At 35.4% G+C, this 19,121-nt stretch overlaps 3 protein-coding genes across 3 annotated transcripts; 1 reads left to right on the top strand and 2 right to left on the bottom strand.

Annotated features, from left to right (window-relative positions):
• Nucleotides 1-4,206: 4,206 nt before the first annotated feature.
• Nucleotides 4,207-5,351, bottom strand: LOC131655564 (protein MAINTENANCE OF MERISTEMS-like). Its single transcript, XM_058925409.1, has 2 exons — nucleotides 5,107-5,351; nucleotides 4,207-5,018 (listed from the first exon to the last, which is right to left on the bottom strand). The coding sequence occupies exons 1-2, from the start codon at nucleotides 5,305-5,307 to the stop codon at nucleotides 4,266-4,268; spliced, it is 954 nt and encodes a 317-aa protein (XP_058781392.1). The 5' UTR covers nucleotides 5,308-5,351; the 3' UTR covers nucleotides 4,207-4,265.
• A 127-nt stretch (nucleotides 5,352-5,478) lies between these two features.
• On the bottom strand, nucleotides 5,479-10,136 carry LOC131657960 (uncharacterized). Its single transcript, XM_058927302.1, has 3 exons — nucleotides 10,098-10,136; nucleotides 5,901-6,044; nucleotides 5,479-5,811 (listed from the first exon to the last, which is right to left on the bottom strand). Exons 1-3 carry the CDS (start codon nucleotides 10,134-10,136, stop codon nucleotides 5,641-5,643), a joined length of 354 nt encoding a protein of 117 aa, XP_058783285.1. The 3' UTR covers nucleotides 5,479-5,640.
• Nucleotides 9,997-11,730, top strand: LOC131655565 (two-component response regulator ARR17-like). The gene is made up of 5 exons (XM_058925410.1): nucleotides 9,997-10,325; nucleotides 10,546-10,622; nucleotides 11,084-11,161; nucleotides 11,268-11,338; nucleotides 11,446-11,730. The coding sequence occupies exons 1-5, from the start codon at nucleotides 10,190-10,192 to the stop codon at nucleotides 11,540-11,542; spliced, it is 459 nt and encodes a 152-aa protein (XP_058781393.1). The 5' UTR covers nucleotides 9,997-10,189; the 3' UTR covers nucleotides 11,543-11,730.
• The last annotated feature ends 7,391 nt before the right edge of the window (nucleotides 11,731-19,121 follow it).

Genomic DNA, 19,121 nt, shown 5'->3' on the forward strand with positions numbered 1-19,121 from the left:
ATATTTCCTATGTTGTCGTTTTCGAATGCAAATGCTTCATTTTAAACAATGGTAAAGACAAGTTAGGCAAATTTGATGCTAAAGTTGATGAGGGAATCTTTAAAGTATTCCTTATCTAGTAAGGTTTATAGGGTGTTCAACCTTAGAATATGTGTTGTTGAAGAGTGTATTCATGTTGCTTTTGATGAAACCATACCCCAAAAGATGGAGAAAGATAGTTCTAGTTTTAATGTTTAAGGCGCGTTGATGAGAGATTTAGTAATTGATGATGATTCGAAAGAGGACCCTCCTAAAAGTGAGGACATTGAATATGATAAATAGGAAAGCGAACAAAGTGATAATAAACAACAAAGCTACCTTAAAATTGGATTGTTAAGAAAGACAATGTGTTAGACAATATTCCTAAGTTAATAATCTCTGTAATTATTTCGCATTCATATCTCGAATTGAACCAAAAGACATCGCTATTGCCTTTACTGACGAAGGTTGGATCTTTGCGATGCAATAAAGGCTCAATCAATTTAAAATAAATGACATATGAGATTTTGACTCGCGTCCTCTAAATAAACATGACATAGTTACTACAAATAAAGCAAGACTAGTGACAAAGGGTTACAATCAAGCTCGAGGGATGGGAAATGAGGAGACATAAGCTCTCATAGTCCGTCTCGAAGCGATTCGGCTCTTTATGGCATTCACGTGCTTCCTGGATTTTAAATTGTATCAGATGTACTGTAAGTTTGCCTTCCTTAATGACTTTATAAACGAAGAATTGTATGTCTCTCAACCACCCGATTTTGAGAACCATGATAATTCTGACTATGTTTTTAAATCAAAATAAGCGCTTTATGGTTTGAAACAAGCTCCTAGAGCTTAGTATGAGCACCTTAGTGACTTCTTACTTAAGAAAGGATTGACTCGTGGTCTTACAATCCCATATGATATTATTTTTGAATCTACTAATAAATATGTGTGAAGAAATTTCGAATGTCATGTAGAGAGAGTCGAGATATCTCTCATGAAATAACTCAACTAGTTCTTAGGTTTGCAGATCAAGCAACTGGATAGTAAAAGTTTCATTAGCCAAACAAAATATTACTTGGAGCTGCTCAAGAAATATACATGAAGAATTAAAAAATAATATCTACTCATATGGCGTCAAAAATATTGATTGATAAAGATGAAAATGGAGTTGAGATAGAGATCATCAAATATCGTTGCATTGTTTATCACTCTTCCCTGTAGTTTTTTTACGTTTTAATCATTGTGTTTTGCTGTTGAAAGTATTCATGTCGTTGTTGTGCATATTTGTTAAATCTAGCATATCTAGAAGCTTGTTCATTTGGGATATAATATATCTTTATTTAGCTATTATTTCACTTTATTTTCTCTGGATTATTTTTTGTGTTCGTTGGTTATTTGAGCTTACACTCCATTGCTATCTATCTCTTTTTAATTTTATCAAAGGGGATAGAAGTTGTAATGAGTCTAGTGTATCGATTTATGTGATTTTCTTGCAATTATGTTATGACACAATGTTTTAGGGGAAACACGAAGGAAAACATTAATCACGCTTTACTTAATGCTCAAGTCAACTCAATTCCAACGTAAATTAGACAAGTTGCCGAGTATAAAAAATTGGAGACTAATGTTACCCTGCTCTTCTAGAGTTTTGGTTTTGCTGTTTATTTCGTTTATTATCGTTTATGGTTTTAATAATTGAGTTTTCTCTAACCGTCTCAAAATAAAAGTCGTTTAAGGTTGTTACACACAGATTAAGAAAATTAATGATTAAGTTTATCCTGATAACACTTTTACAAAATTACCCTTAATTATTATTGGTTGTTATACATTATCATAATTTAAAAAACGTGTAGATAATATTTATTTGGGGTAAAGTTAGTAAAAATTAATTAGGGTCTTGCTAACAAGTGCCCTCAGGGCAATAGTTAAGTATTCTAAAAAAAGAAAATATTTTATAGAAAATTTAATATTTTAATTTTCGAGGTATTAAATACGCGGATTACCGAGATAAATTTAATATTTTTAAAGTCTTAACAATTACCCTGAGCGCACTGGTTAGCATTTCCCTTTATTAAATTATATTTTATAGGGGTGTACGTGGGTTGGGTTGGACTGGGTTTGGCCTAACCCGTTATCCGACCCGTTCAAATTTTAATGGGTTGAGTTTGCTACCCAACCCGCTATTTCATTATCAAAACCAACCCGAACCAACCTGTGCATTTATGGGTTGGGTTGGGTTGGGTTCGTGGGTTGTGTTTTAAATAAAATAATAATAAAATTTTTCAATTTAAAAATATTGTAACACAATTCCATACATTTATACGCATTTCTAACACACAAAATGGATGAAACACATCACATAATATCTAATAATATTTATCAATATGAGATAACACTAGATAATAGTATAAATTTTCACAAGACACGTTATTTTTATAAAATACATAAGTTGGAAATAATACAAAAGAAAATAAGAAACAAAATTTAGTTTTACGTAAACTCAATTATTTAGTAATATTATTGGTGGGGAATAAAACATTTTTAGAAAAATAATGGTTAGTACTGAGATAATAATATATATTTTTATTTAAAATGATAATAAAAAAATAAAAAATTACTAATGTGACATTAATGGGTTGGGTCAACGGGTTTACGGGTTGCAAAACTCAAACCCGATACCCGAACCAAAAGTATATGGGTTGGGTTGGGTATATCTGTAAATGAACGAGTTCGGATAATTTATGAGTTGGGTTGGTTTGGGTTAACGGGTTCGTAGGTCGACACAAAATAAATTAACCCTTAAATAAAAATAGACACAAAATAATTCAAATCAATTGGTCAAATATTTGAGTCAATAAACTCATAAATGCATTAAAAATCACATTAAAAACTCACATAAATGTAAAATATATAGTTGAGATCCTCCATTTCCACGTTTGAATGCCACGGCATGCGAAAAAAATCTCAATGCAGTACCAAACATGCCCTAGAGTTTGCACAAATTTCATTGACTAAACAAATGAACAAGTAATGAAGGACCATCTTAGACTCCACCAAGTTCCAAAATTTGATTTGCTTAGTTAGTTGCTTTATGAAAGAACTCATTCAATGACTCTGGTTGACTAAGAAAAACCACTTTGACACGAATTTGATTTAGATTCTATGGTGAATCTTTCTCTGTAATAGCAGCAAAGCAACAAATATTTTGATGACAAAATCACACGTTGATATACTAAAACTAAGATGCAACCCGTACGGTTAAACAGTCAGTAGAACAAGAAGTATACATAATAGTATATACTATAATTATACTATAAAAAGTAAAAGTAAACCAAAATAGAGATTCTGACCCATAGATACTAGATTTTTTTGTACTTAAAAATCATATGCACATTTTATGATGCAATTCATCTCAATACTCGATGTAGATGATATGCTTAGATTCTATAACAGCTGGAGATATGATATCTGATTGATATATATGGGAAATTATGAAAACATCAAATCCTCTATATACAAGTTGCTCACGGTAATATAGCACAACAAGTCTTTTCCACCTAAAAAGACAAAAGTGGAACATGCAAATTATCTTTATATATACATTAATCATTCGTTCTCCTCACATTCTCACCTTAACTATTTTTTTCATTTCTTCCCATAATTCACATTTTGTTTGTTTCTCTAACCAATTTTTTGTTTCTGCCCCCCTTGAGTTGAAATTTTTTATAACTCAAATTCAAACAAATGGGCAACATATACCGACAATGGATGATGTTGTTTATATTGATAGGTTAATTAAAATGGAAAATTTCTTTACCCATCTCCCTATGGGGGGTCACCTCCAGCGAAATTCACAAACTACCCCTGCTTCGGAAATGAACTTCCGAAGCGTTTTTTTTTTAAAAAAATTTCCTTGATTCGGAAGTTCATCTCCGAAAACACCTCATGGGGGGTGCGTTCGGAGATGAACATCCGAAAACACCTCATGGGGGGTGAATTCGGAAGTTCATTTCCGAATTATGCAGAAACTGTGTTTTTTTTTTATGTTTTTTTCTTAAACGCAACCGCATTTTAATTAAACGTTACCGGCAAATAAAATAAACAATAGATAGACTGAAAACACTAATATGATAAATAAACAAAAAAAAAACTAATATGAAAATATTATATACAAACCGAAATAAATAAAAATAGTGTGCTAAATATACAATCCAAAATCAAAAAATGAATAAACCCCACCACTACTGGGTGTGCCTAACCCGCTCACCCTGGGCCCTCCTCTGCCGCCTGTACCCCGCCGCACGGCCCGCATCAGTGACGATCATCTCCATCACGGCGACTGCCTCTGGTCCGCCCTGATGAATGACACCTCGATGCAACGCGTCCCGCCCAAGCATCTCTATCCGCTGGCAGATCGGAAGGAGATCAATGGCGTGGTCATCCTCCGCCTGCCGGTTCTCCAGGATCTCCTCGTGTGCTGGCCTAGGAGCGCCGGGAACGTCGGGTCTCAAGAGAGGATGGGACACCCGGTAGAACCATGTGACGTACCCCTCCACACTGTGCCAGTCCTGGGTGACCCGCATGCGACGGTACTCCTCCGGTACCACATGATGCTGCCACTCCTCCCATATGGCAGTGAGCTGCACTCTGGTCACTGTGTCAGGAGCAGCCTCGAAGGGTGACCTGGGTATGATCTGCACGAACCCAAACTGCCGCATGCACCGCTCCGGGAGATACCGGACCATGATGCCGGTCCCGCATGCCAACCAGCCTGAATATAGAGCAACCCCGTCGAAGGGGACAACCTGAGCGTAGTCGGCGAACGGCCTCCAGGTGACGTCGTCGTGCATCGTGCGGTCCAGGTACAGGCGGTATGGTCCCACCGTATCGTTCCCCCTCTGGAGGGCGTATCTGGCGGCCCTGGGCATGGCGTCAACGTACGCAAGATCGATGTGGAAGCCGTGGATGCGGGAGAAGTAGGAGATGATCCAGCTCTGAAACACAAATACGATAATGTATTAAAAATAAATACGAAACATAAATAAATAAATAAATACGAGAATATGTTAAAATCAAACGTACCGTAAGCAGAGTGCAGGATCCGACCAGCTGCCTCGTCCTCCAGTTGGAGGCCTCATTCAGCTTCTGGTAGAGATATGCCAGAGTAGCTGCCCCCCAGTTCCACTGGTGAACGGTATCCAGGTCCATGAAATAGCGGAGGTAGGCCACGTCGACGTACCTGGCGCTCTTGTCCACAAAGCATGCAGCGCCTACCACATGCATGTACCAGCACCGAAGAGCGCAGCCGCGGTGGTACTCCCTGAATAGGTCGTTACCCTCCTGCTCGGCCTCGACCGCCGTGTCCAGGTGGAACTCAAAATAGAGGCTCAGTGTGTTGAACCGGACATGAGGCCCAGAAGTCGAGACGCACTCTAGGTGAGCAACCTCGTGCGGCAGGCCCAAATAGTGCATCATCCACTCAATGGCCTCGACCCTCTGGATCCTGGAGTGGTCCAACAGCGGCCCCCTAATAGGCAGGTGGAGAAGACACTGGACGTCATGCAAGGTGATCGTCAACTCCCCCACCGGCAAGTGGAAAGAAGACGTCTCCTTGTGTCAGCGCTCCACAAATGCCCCCTGCATGCCGGTGCTGATGGTGGTGTACCCGGTCATGCAGAGCCCGCAAAGCCCTGAACCTCGCACATGGTCGTTAAACCACTGAGCTGCTGGTTTAAACAGACCGAAAATCTTCCTGGAGTGGTTCACCATTTTCAATGGCTCTCTCTCCTGTTACAAAAAAAAAACAAATAAGCGAGAAATAAACGGTAAAATTATAAAAAATGGTGACAAATAAACGGCTAAGTTAAAAAAAATACCTCTCCCTCCCAGATCCGCCGAGCGACGTGATCCTGGTAGTGAATCAGCAGGGAAGTGTCAAAAGGCCCTCCCGGAAAGCTATCCACCTCCTGCTCCTCCTGCTCCTCCTCCTCCCCGACTGGAGGGTCAACATCCGGTATGACCTCCTCCTCCTCCTCCTCATCCTCATCCTCCTCCTCTCGCTGGCGGGAAGAAGATACCCGAGCCAGCCTACTCCTAGAGCCTGAAGCAGGTGAACTCTCCACCAAGTCCTGTGGAACGCGGACACGGTGTCCCCGTCCCTGCCCCCGTCCCTGGGTCGACGCCAGATGCGCCGCCGCCCGCTCGCGTCTAGCCGACGCAGTCTGGGACTCTCTCCCCTGTCTGATGCGTGCTGGCTGGTCTGACATGATCCTGTAAACAATCTAAATCGATTAATATGCGAGACAAATGAAAAAACAAAAAAAAAATGAACTTCTGGTACAGTTCGGAAGTTCATTTCCGAAAACTGGGATGGAGGTGTTTTCGGAAATGAACTTCCGAAACACCCCCACGCAGAGCTTCTCTGCAACCTCCAATGGCAGACCCAAAAACCTAAACCAAATCTATTTTTTTGCCTACTAAACATCCTAATATCAGTACTAAGCTATCTTAATGTCATTTTTTCAGATTCTAAACACCCTAATATAGTTTAATCAAATAGATCTAAAACTTGAAAAAACAATGATAAACTTACCAATTAGTGTTTAATGATGAGTTTGGTTGAGTTTGGAAGAATAGTTTGGCTACTTCACACTTGCTTCTGCAGAAATTTCGCCTATGGAAGTGTTTGATGATGATTAGGGTAAATGATTTGGGGGAGGGGGAGAGTTCTGCTTAATCTGCAGAACGCGTTTTATTTCGGAAGTTCATTTCCGAAATTGTAGTTTCGGAAATGAACTTCCGAAATAAGACACTTTTTTCAAAAAAAAAGGCGCTTTCGGAGATGAACTTCCGAAAACACCTTTTTCATGCATTTCAGAAGTTCATTTCCGAAGTCAGGGGTATAATGGGGTTTTCACCAGAGGTGGACTAGAAGATAGGGAGGTGGCCAAAGAATTTCTCTTAAAATGTTTATGATATAAAAAGTCAAGCTTAGATGGATTGTAATTCAAATTCAACACTAGTTAGTTTATATTTAGTTTTAATTTGAGTTTTATTTGCATTTATATTTGGGTGTTAGTATATAAACCCAGTGATAATTAACTTTATAACAAAATTTACAATTTCTGTTTTTAATTTGAGATAGAAGTTAGTTATATTGTCTCTCTTCTTTTATTTTTATCTTCAACTTCAATCTTGTACACCAATAATTAGTATCTAGAGTTCTGGTTTGATTCACAAAGTAACACGAGTGTGCATGAGGCGTGTGTGATTGATTTTGTTTCTTGAATTCGCGTTGAATTTACAATCAAAATCGGAACAGAATCACATTTCTTGATTCTACGGGATTGGGAAACACGAGTGTTGGTAAGATCTGAGTGAATTTACACAAGAACGAAGATGAACGGCAGAAACAGTAGCTTGAACACAAAGCTTCCAATATTAGTTGGAAAGAACTGGGATCAAGGGTTTATTCATAAGCGTGTGTTGTTTGGCGCTCAAGATATTCTTGATCTCATCAATGTCGGTTACACGTCGATTGAAGTATATGCAACAGAAGCGCAAAGAAACACGCAAAGAGAACCGAGGAAGAAGGATCAAAAGGCGTTGTTCTATATCCATCAGTGTGTGGATACGAATGTGTTTTTGAAGATCACTGGTTCAACACCGACGAAGGCTATGTGGGACACATTAGTACGGTGTTACGGTGGTGATGCATCAGTGAAGAAGATGAAACTTTAGAGTCTACGTAAGCAGTATTAGAATCTCAACATAAAAAACAATTAGAAAGTACCAAATTACATCTCTAGAGTATTGTGGTCACCAATGAGATGACCGCTTGTGGAGAAACGCTTTACACCTTAGTTTGATTACATTATTGTAGCAATTAAACATTCTAAGAACCTGAGCACTATGAGAATTGAAGAATTGTAGAGTAGCCTAGAGGCACAAGAGTTGCGCCTGACTGAGAGAAACTTTGATAAGAGGTAGAGCGGACTCTGAAAGCGTCTTATGGTAACAAGAATCAGAAGCAGTCTTGGTTAAAGGCCAAGAAAAGACACGGTGGTTCTAAAAAGTCAGAAGCCTCTAACTCTTATGAGAAAAAGCAACAAAAGGGAAAGGAGAATCTTGACAAGAGAAAGGTTCAGTGTTACAACTTTAATAGATTTGGTCATTTTGCTAAGGATTGTTGGTCAAACAAAGGAAGGAAGTCAGAATAAGCAAACATAGCCAGAGGAGATTCTGATGATGAATTTGTGCTATTGATGGATTCTGAATCAGATGGTGGATATTTTGTAGACAGGTGGTATATGGACATTGGCTGCCCAAATTACCTAACTGGAAACAAACAATGGCTGGTTGATTTTAACACAAAAATATCTTAAAACATATAGACTATCGACCGGACTTTAGGTACGGGGATTGTGTTATGATAAGTGTTAGATTAGATAACTTTAGGATCCTACCGTTGTAAATGATTATTGGAAACATTTTCAGTAAGGTAAATATTGACCAAAGTTTGACAATCGAAATGGTTATAGTGTCAGAAACAGTTAACGAAAAACGGTTGAGGCAACGCTGGCTATGTAAGAGATTGGGAGAATGTAATGGTAATTTGTGAGAATTAGAAGCCAATTTCCACAAAGTGTGTCACTATTCTAGCGTGAAATAATAAATGAGTAAATATTGATGATGATCGCTATAGAATGGTTCCCAACACAATGGTAGATGTCTCTAGTGAACGAATATGGAAGGTACCTACAAGGTTAGCACTCTAATGCTCAAGACAATAAAGTGAGAGAAACAAAATTTACAAGTGAGTGAAATGAATTGTAATTTAGTGTGACACACAATCAAACTTATATAGATATGACAATTATAATCGTCATTGGTGGATATAACACCAAATGTGGGAGAACGTTTATTGAATACCAATGGTTGAGTTGAAGAGAATGTTGTGCTCTAGTGCGGTGCTTCAATATGAGCGTCACATGTTGTATTGACCATTCATAATTGGCAGTTAGTTTGCTTAATCAAATTGTAAATAAAATATATTGAATTGAGAATAATGAACGTAATATTAATTATATGGTATAATTAATGTTTATATGGTATAATTGAAAAAAATAATTTGCATTTCATTGTAAATTAAAAATGATTTCTATTTTAATTTTTTTTACTAATGAGTCACTTCTCATAAAAATTGAAATGATAAACTAAATTATTAAATTTTTATTAAATATAAATAATTCTTTTTTTAAAATTTATCCAATGATTTATGTATATAATCTATATATGAATTATATACATAAGTTATTTAATAAATTTTATCTATAATAATGATGGAGAGACTAATTCATAATAATATAACAATTTCTTTTACTAAAATAAGAAAAATAACTTAACAAAATAATTTCAATCATTAAAGTATTATTTATTTTTCTTAATTCTTAAAAAAAACTCAAACAATTCTAAATTTGAAAAAAAAGAAAGAATCATTTTCAATTACCTTTTTAGTATTTAATCTCTATTTATGTTACCAAAAAAAATCTTTAACTTAATATTGGTTTTCACTTTTCAAGAGAAGGATTTAACATCTAACTATGTTATTCAACCAAATTAATTGAGTTATTTCTATTAGTATTGAAACCAAACAAAATCTATCTATCTATCTATCTTACTCATCCCATGCCATAATATTAAGAGCATGCATGGATGCTAGTGCAGAGAGAAGAAAAAAGTATAAATGAAATGAGTCAGAGAGAGATATGAATTGATGACGAGAGATTACAAGATTTGGTAATTGAATATAAAGGGTAAGGTGGGGGACTGAATCGAATCCTTAGATACCCCAAAAGGATCACGAAATATCTGTGACACTCTCTCTCTCTTTAAAATTCTCCTGCTCCATTTCCTTACATATAGTAGGACATAACATCCTTCATACATATCTTGTGACTTTCAACTTTCTTTCTTTCTTTTATGTTTTTTTCTCTCTACGTTTTGTTTTTCTCTTCGTCCTTTTCTATTCCACATTTAAGATTGTAGTAACTTCCTTTATTTATTGCAACTACGTTTTCTCTTACTACTATTTCTTTCTTATTCATTGTCATTATTAGTGAGAGAGAGAGAGAGTCGTTTATTCTTGTCTTTATTAAGATCATTCATGGCTTCTGCTTCATCTTCAAGTTCTTCAAATTGGGTCATGGAAAGTGGTGACATTCCTCATGTTCTTGCTGTTGATGATAGTCTTATTGATCGCAAACTTGTTGAGAAACTCCTTAGAAATTCCTCTTGCAGAGGTATACTATATCATACCATACCTACCTCTTACTCAACCATATTCTGTTTTATTCTCTTTTACTTTTAACAACTTGTTAACTGTTTTACACTACACGTATCTCTTCTCTTGTTGTGTAAAGGAAGAAGAATAATATGCTTAGTTACATCACGTTCTTTGTGTTTGATGCTTTTATTTTGGTGATTCGTTTTGAATGGGCTTTTTGTTTGAATGGACTGTAGTTACAACTGCTGAGAATGGGCTTAGGGCATTGGAGTTATTGGGCTTGACAAATGGTGAACACAACACCTTGAATGGAGTAAGTATTTTTTTTCCTTTTTGAAGAGAAACCAGAGTTCTGTTTTTTGGCACACATTTTACCTAAATGTTACTACTTGCTTAAGTTTGTCATTTCAATATTAAAATTAGGGTCGTCTTCGAGGGTGTGTTACCGCAAATTTACTCATATTTTAACATGTTTAAAATGCGGTTAAAAAAGTCTCGTAAAGTATTTGTCGTGTTAAAATACTTGTCAAAATAAGCCCCGGTCTCATTTGTCACACTTAAATAGTAGGTAACCTACACAACATTTCTAAAAACATGAGTTATCTGCACATTTCAAAAAAATTCCGGTTCCCACGCAACTGCGATTGAGAGGAAATTGAAATTATTTGATGACAGAACTGACTTCAAATCAGATTAGGCAGGCCAAAGAACTGGACACTGGTGGTGAATAAATGATTTTTCACTTGCTGACTACTAGTATTTGTGTTTTTGTAGAGATCCAAAGTAAACTTAATCATCACAGACTATTGCATGCCAGGGATGACAGGCTATGAGTTACTTAAGAAAATCAAGGTACTAATGATAGTGTTGATTTGGTGGTTTCTTCAAAATCTTGTCTAGGAGTACTATTTTGCACATTGGTGCATTAACCACAACTAATTCTATTTTTGTTAAACAGCAATCATCTGTAATGAGGGAGGTCCCAGTGGTAATCATGTCATCTGAGAACATACCAACAAGAATCAACAAGTAATTTGTCTCTACCACTAACCACATCATCCATCAATACTATTTTTTGTCTCTTGTTAGTTCTCTATTGTTTAACTTACTCAATCATTATTCTGCTGAAAAATCAGGTGTCTAGAAGAAGGAGCTGAAATGTTCATGCTAAAGCCACTCAAACAATCTGATGTAAGAGAACTGACATGTCAGTTAATGAATCTAGGAAGGTGAAAATTCATGTTCAAAGAGTATTTGGTTTCCAGTGCCAAATTCTTACCTTAGGCCTTAACCAAAATGTTGCTAATTTTAGGAATTAATGCTTATCATTATTTTGAAGATGCTGAACTCTAGTTTAGTTTAGTCTTGTCTATTTTATGTATACCAATTTATTTTTCTATAATATAAGTCATGTCTTTTTGAATCAATTTCATGTTGTTGGAACAATTTTTGTCTTTGAATATCTTGCAAAAATTCTGAATTGTTTATACAATCATGTGAAGAATATGATTAAAAGCTATTTACAGCAAAAACAGGAAGGGTAATAATGAACCAAAATTGAGAACCATTTTATTCAAACTTGTGTTAATCACCAATCAAAGTGTTTTCTATGGTGGCTATGTTTGTGTTCATCTAAACCAAAACACTGAACAACAGGGTAACATGTGACAAACATGCATCTACCAAAACCTCTAAACATGCGAGATACCAAACGACAGGGATAGGAACAACATCTTTTCATGAATTTGTTCTTTCTCTTCACCTTGTTGCTGCAACTACGGTTCTGTTGCTCATGTTGTTGATCCATTTTATCAATAATAGTGTAACCCTGACTAACAGAATTAACAAAAAGATTCATGAAATAAATATCAGTATTTGAAATTAGAACAAGAAACAACAAAATCATTGGATCAATTAACCTTACCTTGAATTTTTTGTGGTGGTATAAGAATGAGGAGAATAGCATCTGGTGGTGTTGTGACTTTTGGAGGAAAAGAGAAAGAGTGTGATTATATTAAGAATGATTATTTAAGCAATGAATATTCGTTTTGAGAAGCTTCAAGTTCATTGTGTTGTAGCCTAATCTATCTTTTTTTATGGTATTACCTCTTGGTTGGGTTAATGAATTTTTTTAAATACAAATAAACTATATTGAAATAAGGAAGGCCCAACTCAAGAGCCATTGAGGATATATTCTCATCTTATGGTGTACCAAATTCTTTTGTTTATGGTGCTATCAAATTTCAAACTATCATTCTCAATTCTCAACTATGACTAAAGCGTCAAAATAGGTAGCCTTAAACGGGTGGGTCTTGATAGACCTCAGATTTTTAAAAATCAGACCAAATAATTTCAAATATTATTATTTGAGTTCAATCTTGAACGGACTTCGGACTATCCAATCTTAAACAAACTTTTTAGTTTTTATTTATAATAAATCCTATAAGATTTATTATAAATAGGGTTTAATATACTTCACCCCCTGCCAATATAGCGAGTTTCGGTTTGACCCCTTTGAATGTTTTTTTTTAGAAAAAGCCCCTTATAAAACCCAAAACTTGGATTTACCAAACCCTTTTACCACATTTGCTGACTGGACTTTGACTTTGGATGATGTGGCAAAAGGTTGTATAAATAATTAATTAAATTATATTTAACCACTAATACAAAATAGTTTCCACCACCACCACCACCACCATCACCATAACCAACACCACCACCACCACCTTCACCATAACCAACACCACCACCTTCACCATAACGGCACACCGGTCCCGATGTCCAAGATTTTGTTCCACCATTTCTGTTTCGTATCATCATCAGTTGCATGCAAATTAGGTGTTGCTGTCCCATCCGGAATGCTACTGGTTGCCATGTGAACTATCTTACTCTTATCTTCTCTTCATTTGTTCTATATTGTTTGAACCATAAAAAACGCAGTTATATATTGTTTGAACCATTTGAATCTTTAGTTATTCAAAATTCAACCAAAAATTCAAACAATGATGAAATGAAGATTCGTAATCCGTTGCCGCTTAACGTTCAATTTCAAACACAATCCACCCTCAACAGAAACCTCTTTAAAACCCTCGGCGGAGGACTTGACGTCGCCGCCTATGGCTCCACCATTCAACACTGCTCCAACCACCGCCTCGTTCGTCAAGGCAAACAGCTCCATGCGCGCCTCTTCCCATTCTCCATCACACCCGACAATTTCCTCGCCTCAAAGCTAGGGGTGTTCATGGTTGGTTATTTTCAAAAACCAAACCATAACCATTTTAAAACCATTTAAATGGTTTGGATTTATAACCATAACCACATTTTAATCAAAACTGGTTATAAAACCGGTTATAAATTTGGTTATGATTATATAACCGGTTTTTTTTTAAAAATCCAGTTTTAAAAATTATTTTTTCCGAAAATATTTTTTTTCAAAAAAAAATTAATATTTTTAGAATTAAAATATTTGGATTTGGATAATAACCGGATTATAACCGAATCCAAAATAATTTAACCGGTTAATAACCATTTAATTATATCTGGATTATATGAATGGATAACCAAACCATTAATAACTAAACCGGTTAATGACCATTCAATTATATCCGGATATTTAAAAGTGGTTTAGGTTTGGTTATGGATTTGGACATCAAAACCGGATATTTTGCACACCCCTACTCAAAGCTCATCATCTTCTACGCCAAATGTAACCTCACACCACAAGCCCGCAACGTGTTCGACAAAATTCCCAGTAAAAACACATTCTCCTGGAACGCTATGCTCATCGCTTACTCCTCTAACTCCTTCTTCAATGACGCGGTTAACCTCTTCGCTTCCTTTGTTTCCTCCACGGTAACCTCAAGGGTCGTATCTCCAGATAACTTCACTGTAACCTGCATCTTGAAGGCACTGCCCTCGTCTTCTTCTTCGTCGCATAAATCAGTAGAAGCCATTCACGGTTTCGTTCTTTGTCGCAGATTTGACTCAGATGTTTTCGTTCTCAACGCGTTGGTCACGTGTTATTGCAGGTGCGGTAGGACTGAAATGGCGAGGAAGGCATTTGATGAAATGACGGATAGAGATATTGTGACATGGAACTCCATGATTGGTGGTTATTCTCAGAGTGGATTGTACCAAGAATGCAAGAGATTATACTTGGAGATGTTAGGTTTGGAAGGCAGAGGAATTTTACCAAACGCAGTTACTATTGGTAGTGTGATGCAGGCGTGTGGACAATCAAAGGATCTTTCATTGGGAATGGAAGTTCATCGTTTTTTGAAGGATAATGGAATTGAGACAGGTGTGTTGCTTCATAATGCTGAAGTTTTTTTTTTTTGATGGAAAAGCTATTTCATTAAGAGAAAAACTAAGAGGCATTACAAACAACAATAGACTTATGGTATAGGACAAACCCCATCCATAGTTGAGAAGTATCTAAGACATTACACATAGATTTATCAAAAGCTAAAGGAATACAACCAAACCAGAAACAACAACATATCATCAAATCACCAACTCTTGTAAGAGCACCATTAGTGGCAATATAAGAATGAATGGTAATATAAGAATGAGAATCTATTGTCTTTTTCCAAATCCAATTAAGGATGATTTCTTTGACTTGTGTATGCGCATATCGACTTTCTTTGTTCTCAAGATTGTCCATTTTCATGGAAAGCTCAAACCTTTGTTGTTGACTAGAGATAGTGTTGCTCCAAAACACAAAAATCCTTTGAGGCTTTTTATCAAACACCATGAGTGCAGTCTTAAAACCCAAATGACCAAAGCATAAAATAGACAACATAAAGACATAAAAATTTAGATCTGAAAGAGAGACAAAATACAACCTGTTGTAAAACCACGGCGGCTTTGGGGGTGCGCGAATCGTAGCCAGTAGAGCATAAACAGAGGAGAGGGGCGGATTTGAGATGCTAAGACCAACTTTGAGGATATTTTCATCTTCTAGTAGTGGTGGTGGTTCAGGCGGAGGCCGGTTCAATAGAGAGGAGGATGGTTGAGTGGTGGTTTGTGGAAAGAGGGAAAATCCGATGAGGGGGTTAGATCTGATGGACGTATGAGAGTGGGATTGGGTGAAAGGGGGATTACCCTTCATAGAGGGAGGAGTGACCACCATAAAAGTGGTAGATGAGAGCCACCATGAAGGTGGGGGGCAGCCACCAACGAACCCTAAAGATTTGGGAGGAGGTATTCTAGAGAGAAGAGAGAGCATCTCTCTCTAGAATTTCTTACTTCCATAATGTTGTAGTTGCTATTTATGCGAAGTGTGGAAGTTTGGATTATGCTCGTGAGTTGTTTGATGAAATGAGTGAAAAGGATGAGGTTAGTTATGGTTCAGAATAACCAGTTTGACAAAAAAGAAAAAAATTAAATAAATTCTGTCATTAAGTAGCTTTTGCCACATCATCTATTAAGTCAAAGTCCAGTCAGCAAATAAGGTAAAAGGGTGTGGTAAATCCAGGTTTTGGGTTTTATAAGAGGCGTTTCGTAAAAAAAAACATTCAAGGGGGTCAAACCAGAACTCGCTATATTGGCAGGGGGATAAAGTATATTAAACCCTTATAAATATAATAAAGAATTGTTATTTTAAATATAGTACTAAGTACTATATTAATTTTTATAAATATTTTAATATGTTTTTGAAAATAATGCATGTCAAAAAAGCATAAAATAATACTCACATATTTAACTTAAGAAAAACTAATAGAATACCAGAAAATTATGAAATAAAACATAAAATAATTTTAAAAATTTAGTTATGTGGCTCTACCAACTATCCACGGCCTGGGTTAACCCTAGTGAATTTTTTTCACTATGTTTGTTTTAAGAAAAAGTAGAGGGATGAAAGCTAAGTTTCTTGAAATTTGGATCTTCTTTCATTTGGTTACTAATTAAGAAGGAAAGAAAGATTGGTTTAAGTGACTTTCATGCTTAAAAATCTTTCCGTCCAGATTTGAGTAGGGGTGTGTATGGTTGGTTATTTTTAGAAACCAAACCATGACCATTTTTAAATTATTTAAATGATTTGAATTTATAACCATAATTATATTTTTATCAAAATTGGTCATAAAACTGGTTATAAATTTGATTATGATAATATAATCGGTTTTTAAAAAAAATCTAATTTTAAAAATATTTTTTATTTTGAAAATTAAAAAATTTGGATTAATTTTATAATATATTTGTTGTTTCTTTATTGTTATTGAGTTTTAAATAATAGGTTAGTTTGACATGAGTGAACTATATTGCCTTTTAATAAAAAAGTTAATGATTTTTTTAAAACATTTTAAGTAAGATGATTAATAAATTTTATCATCTTATGTAAGGGTATTTTTGTCATTTTTTATTTATATCTCTTTCTTTCCTCTCTCATTCTATTCACTTTCACTTCTACCAAACAACTAAATAATCATCTTACTTTCTCCTCACTTTCCATTCACTTTCATTCCTTAAACATTCTTTCTTATTACTTTCTTTCCTTCAACATTCTTCTCTCATCCAAACAAAGCCTTTGGGACCGGGCTTAAAAAACCTAAAAAATATGGACGCCCCTGTGATTTTTCAGTCTTGGCAGACCGGCCCATATGGACTAGCCCATTTTGACGGCTCTAATTATGATTATGAAGCTGTTGATATAGTCTAACGACGAACATTCTTGCAGGAGTTAAAATTTATGTTGATAGAAGAACGAAACTAAATTTTGGTTTGCACATATGCAAGAAAATTGTATCTCATACCCCATATTTATCCCCCTACCTATACATTTTACTAATTTTGACCAAAATATCACAACATAAATAGTATATTTAATTTTTTTCCCCCACTTTTTTATTCATTCCTCTTTCAAGATATTTGAGCCAGATGAAAAAAATTTGTACCAAAAGTCATTGCAAAAGTATTTTGGTCCATAAAAATCAAACCGAAAATCGTTGAGTAAGTGTTCTGGTTTATGAAACATATCATATCTGTTTAAGAAAGTATTATGGTCCCTTGATACTATCAGAACTCTTTTTAACTTATCTGGTTAGTAGGAAAACAAAACTGAAAAATCTTTATGAAAGTATTTCGCGAAGAGCAATTTTTTAGAAATCAGTAATCTTTCAGAAAGATATTCGGTTTGACTTTTTTTAATTTGTGAATGTGTTTTTTTATGGCAATGACGATAACCTGAGGACATGAAGGTCGGATCCAATGACATGTTGGTGTAAATATGGGTGATAAGAGTCGCTACTTGACAAGATTGAGCATATTGGTGGATTTGCATCTGCTCCACAACCGATAGAATTTCCAGGGAGTCGTACGATACGTCTCTTCTAGTAAAGTATGAGGATCATGTTGCTCGTCATTTATGGATTTGTGAGGTAAGTAAATGATAGTTAGTTTATTTTGAATAATATTTAATTTTTTATTTTGTGTTTTATTTTATATATATATATATATATATATATATATATATATATATATATATATATATACACATATATAAAACGAAAACTCGTTGGGCATAGGATCAAGCTTATAGGAAAGGTTCCTCATTATCTCCCACCAAAGATAGAGAGTTGGATGACTCAATCTAGTATATCTTCACTACAGAGAAACTGTTTAAGGATGATAGACACAAACGTGGAATCACCATTTATAGAGAGACGGGATCCAGAGACATTGTCATTTCACATGCCACTTGATGAGATGAGCATTACACTAGATCGCGCTTCTTATCTGCTTCACCTACCCATTAAAGGCTTGTTATGGACCCTTCGAGATGTCACTAAAAAAGTTGTTGTCGCCCTTGCTGTTGAGTACCTGGGAGTGTCATTTAGTGAGATATAATGTCACGTCTGTTCTTGAATGAGTGCTTATTATAACATTTATTACAATCTACACATGCTTACTCAAGTTGTTGCAATTGTTTATCATACTCAACCTCATCACTAACACATTTAACTTTCATTCATAATATGTCTATCGCCTCTTGCATATCATTCACCGCTTATTGCTTGCATTTTAAATCAATATTTATGTTGATGTGAAATCGACAAAGCAAATTAATCATCCTTGAAAACACAACTTCAATTGCTTTGATCAAGGCAAGATCTATATCAGTCAAATTCACTTGTAGACACAAATCTTTCTTGACCAGTAATTGTTTCAGCTTATCCAACACTCAACAAAAGTTCTCTGTCTGCTCAGATTCCATATAAGCAAATACAACACCAAATGTCAACTCAATTGATGTCATGTCAAAATTTTCAAACAGAGGTTGTCTATATTTATTTATCTTGTAATTATTACCCATAACTAACACATTAGGATAACTTAACCACAAGTTTTCTGGTACACATATATATCTTCATCAGAAAACATTGTCAAAGATATTTGCTACACATTACAAACTGGATAACTTCTAAATTAGTTCTACGAGAAAAACTAAATAGAAATCAGATAACATAACTTTAAGTTATCTGGTAAAAAAAAACGTATAGGAACTCTTTTCTGACAGCTATCCGGTACATACTTGAGGTATAAGCTCTTCCAAATGTTCGAAAAATTTCAATGAATAAATGATAATTTAGTTAAAATCAAATAGGAGAAAGGTTGAAATATTTTACAAAATGTAGGGTACGGGAATAAGTATAGGTGTATGATAAGTTTTCCATATTCAATTATTGAAAAAGACTATTTAAGTCTATTTACTTTTTAAAATGTTTCACCCTTTATATTTTATGTATAATTCACTCACAATTTCTCATCCCATCCCATGAGTCTCTTACGCACCACCGAATTGACAAAAGTGTAT

The sequence above is a fragment of the Vicia villosa genome, linkage group LG3, assembly GCF_029867415.1.
Source record: "Vicia villosa cultivar HV-30 ecotype Madison, WI linkage group LG3, Vvil1.0, whole genome shotgun sequence".
NCBI classification, from domain to species: Eukaryota; Viridiplantae; Streptophyta; class Magnoliopsida; order Fabales; family Fabaceae; genus Vicia; species Vicia villosa.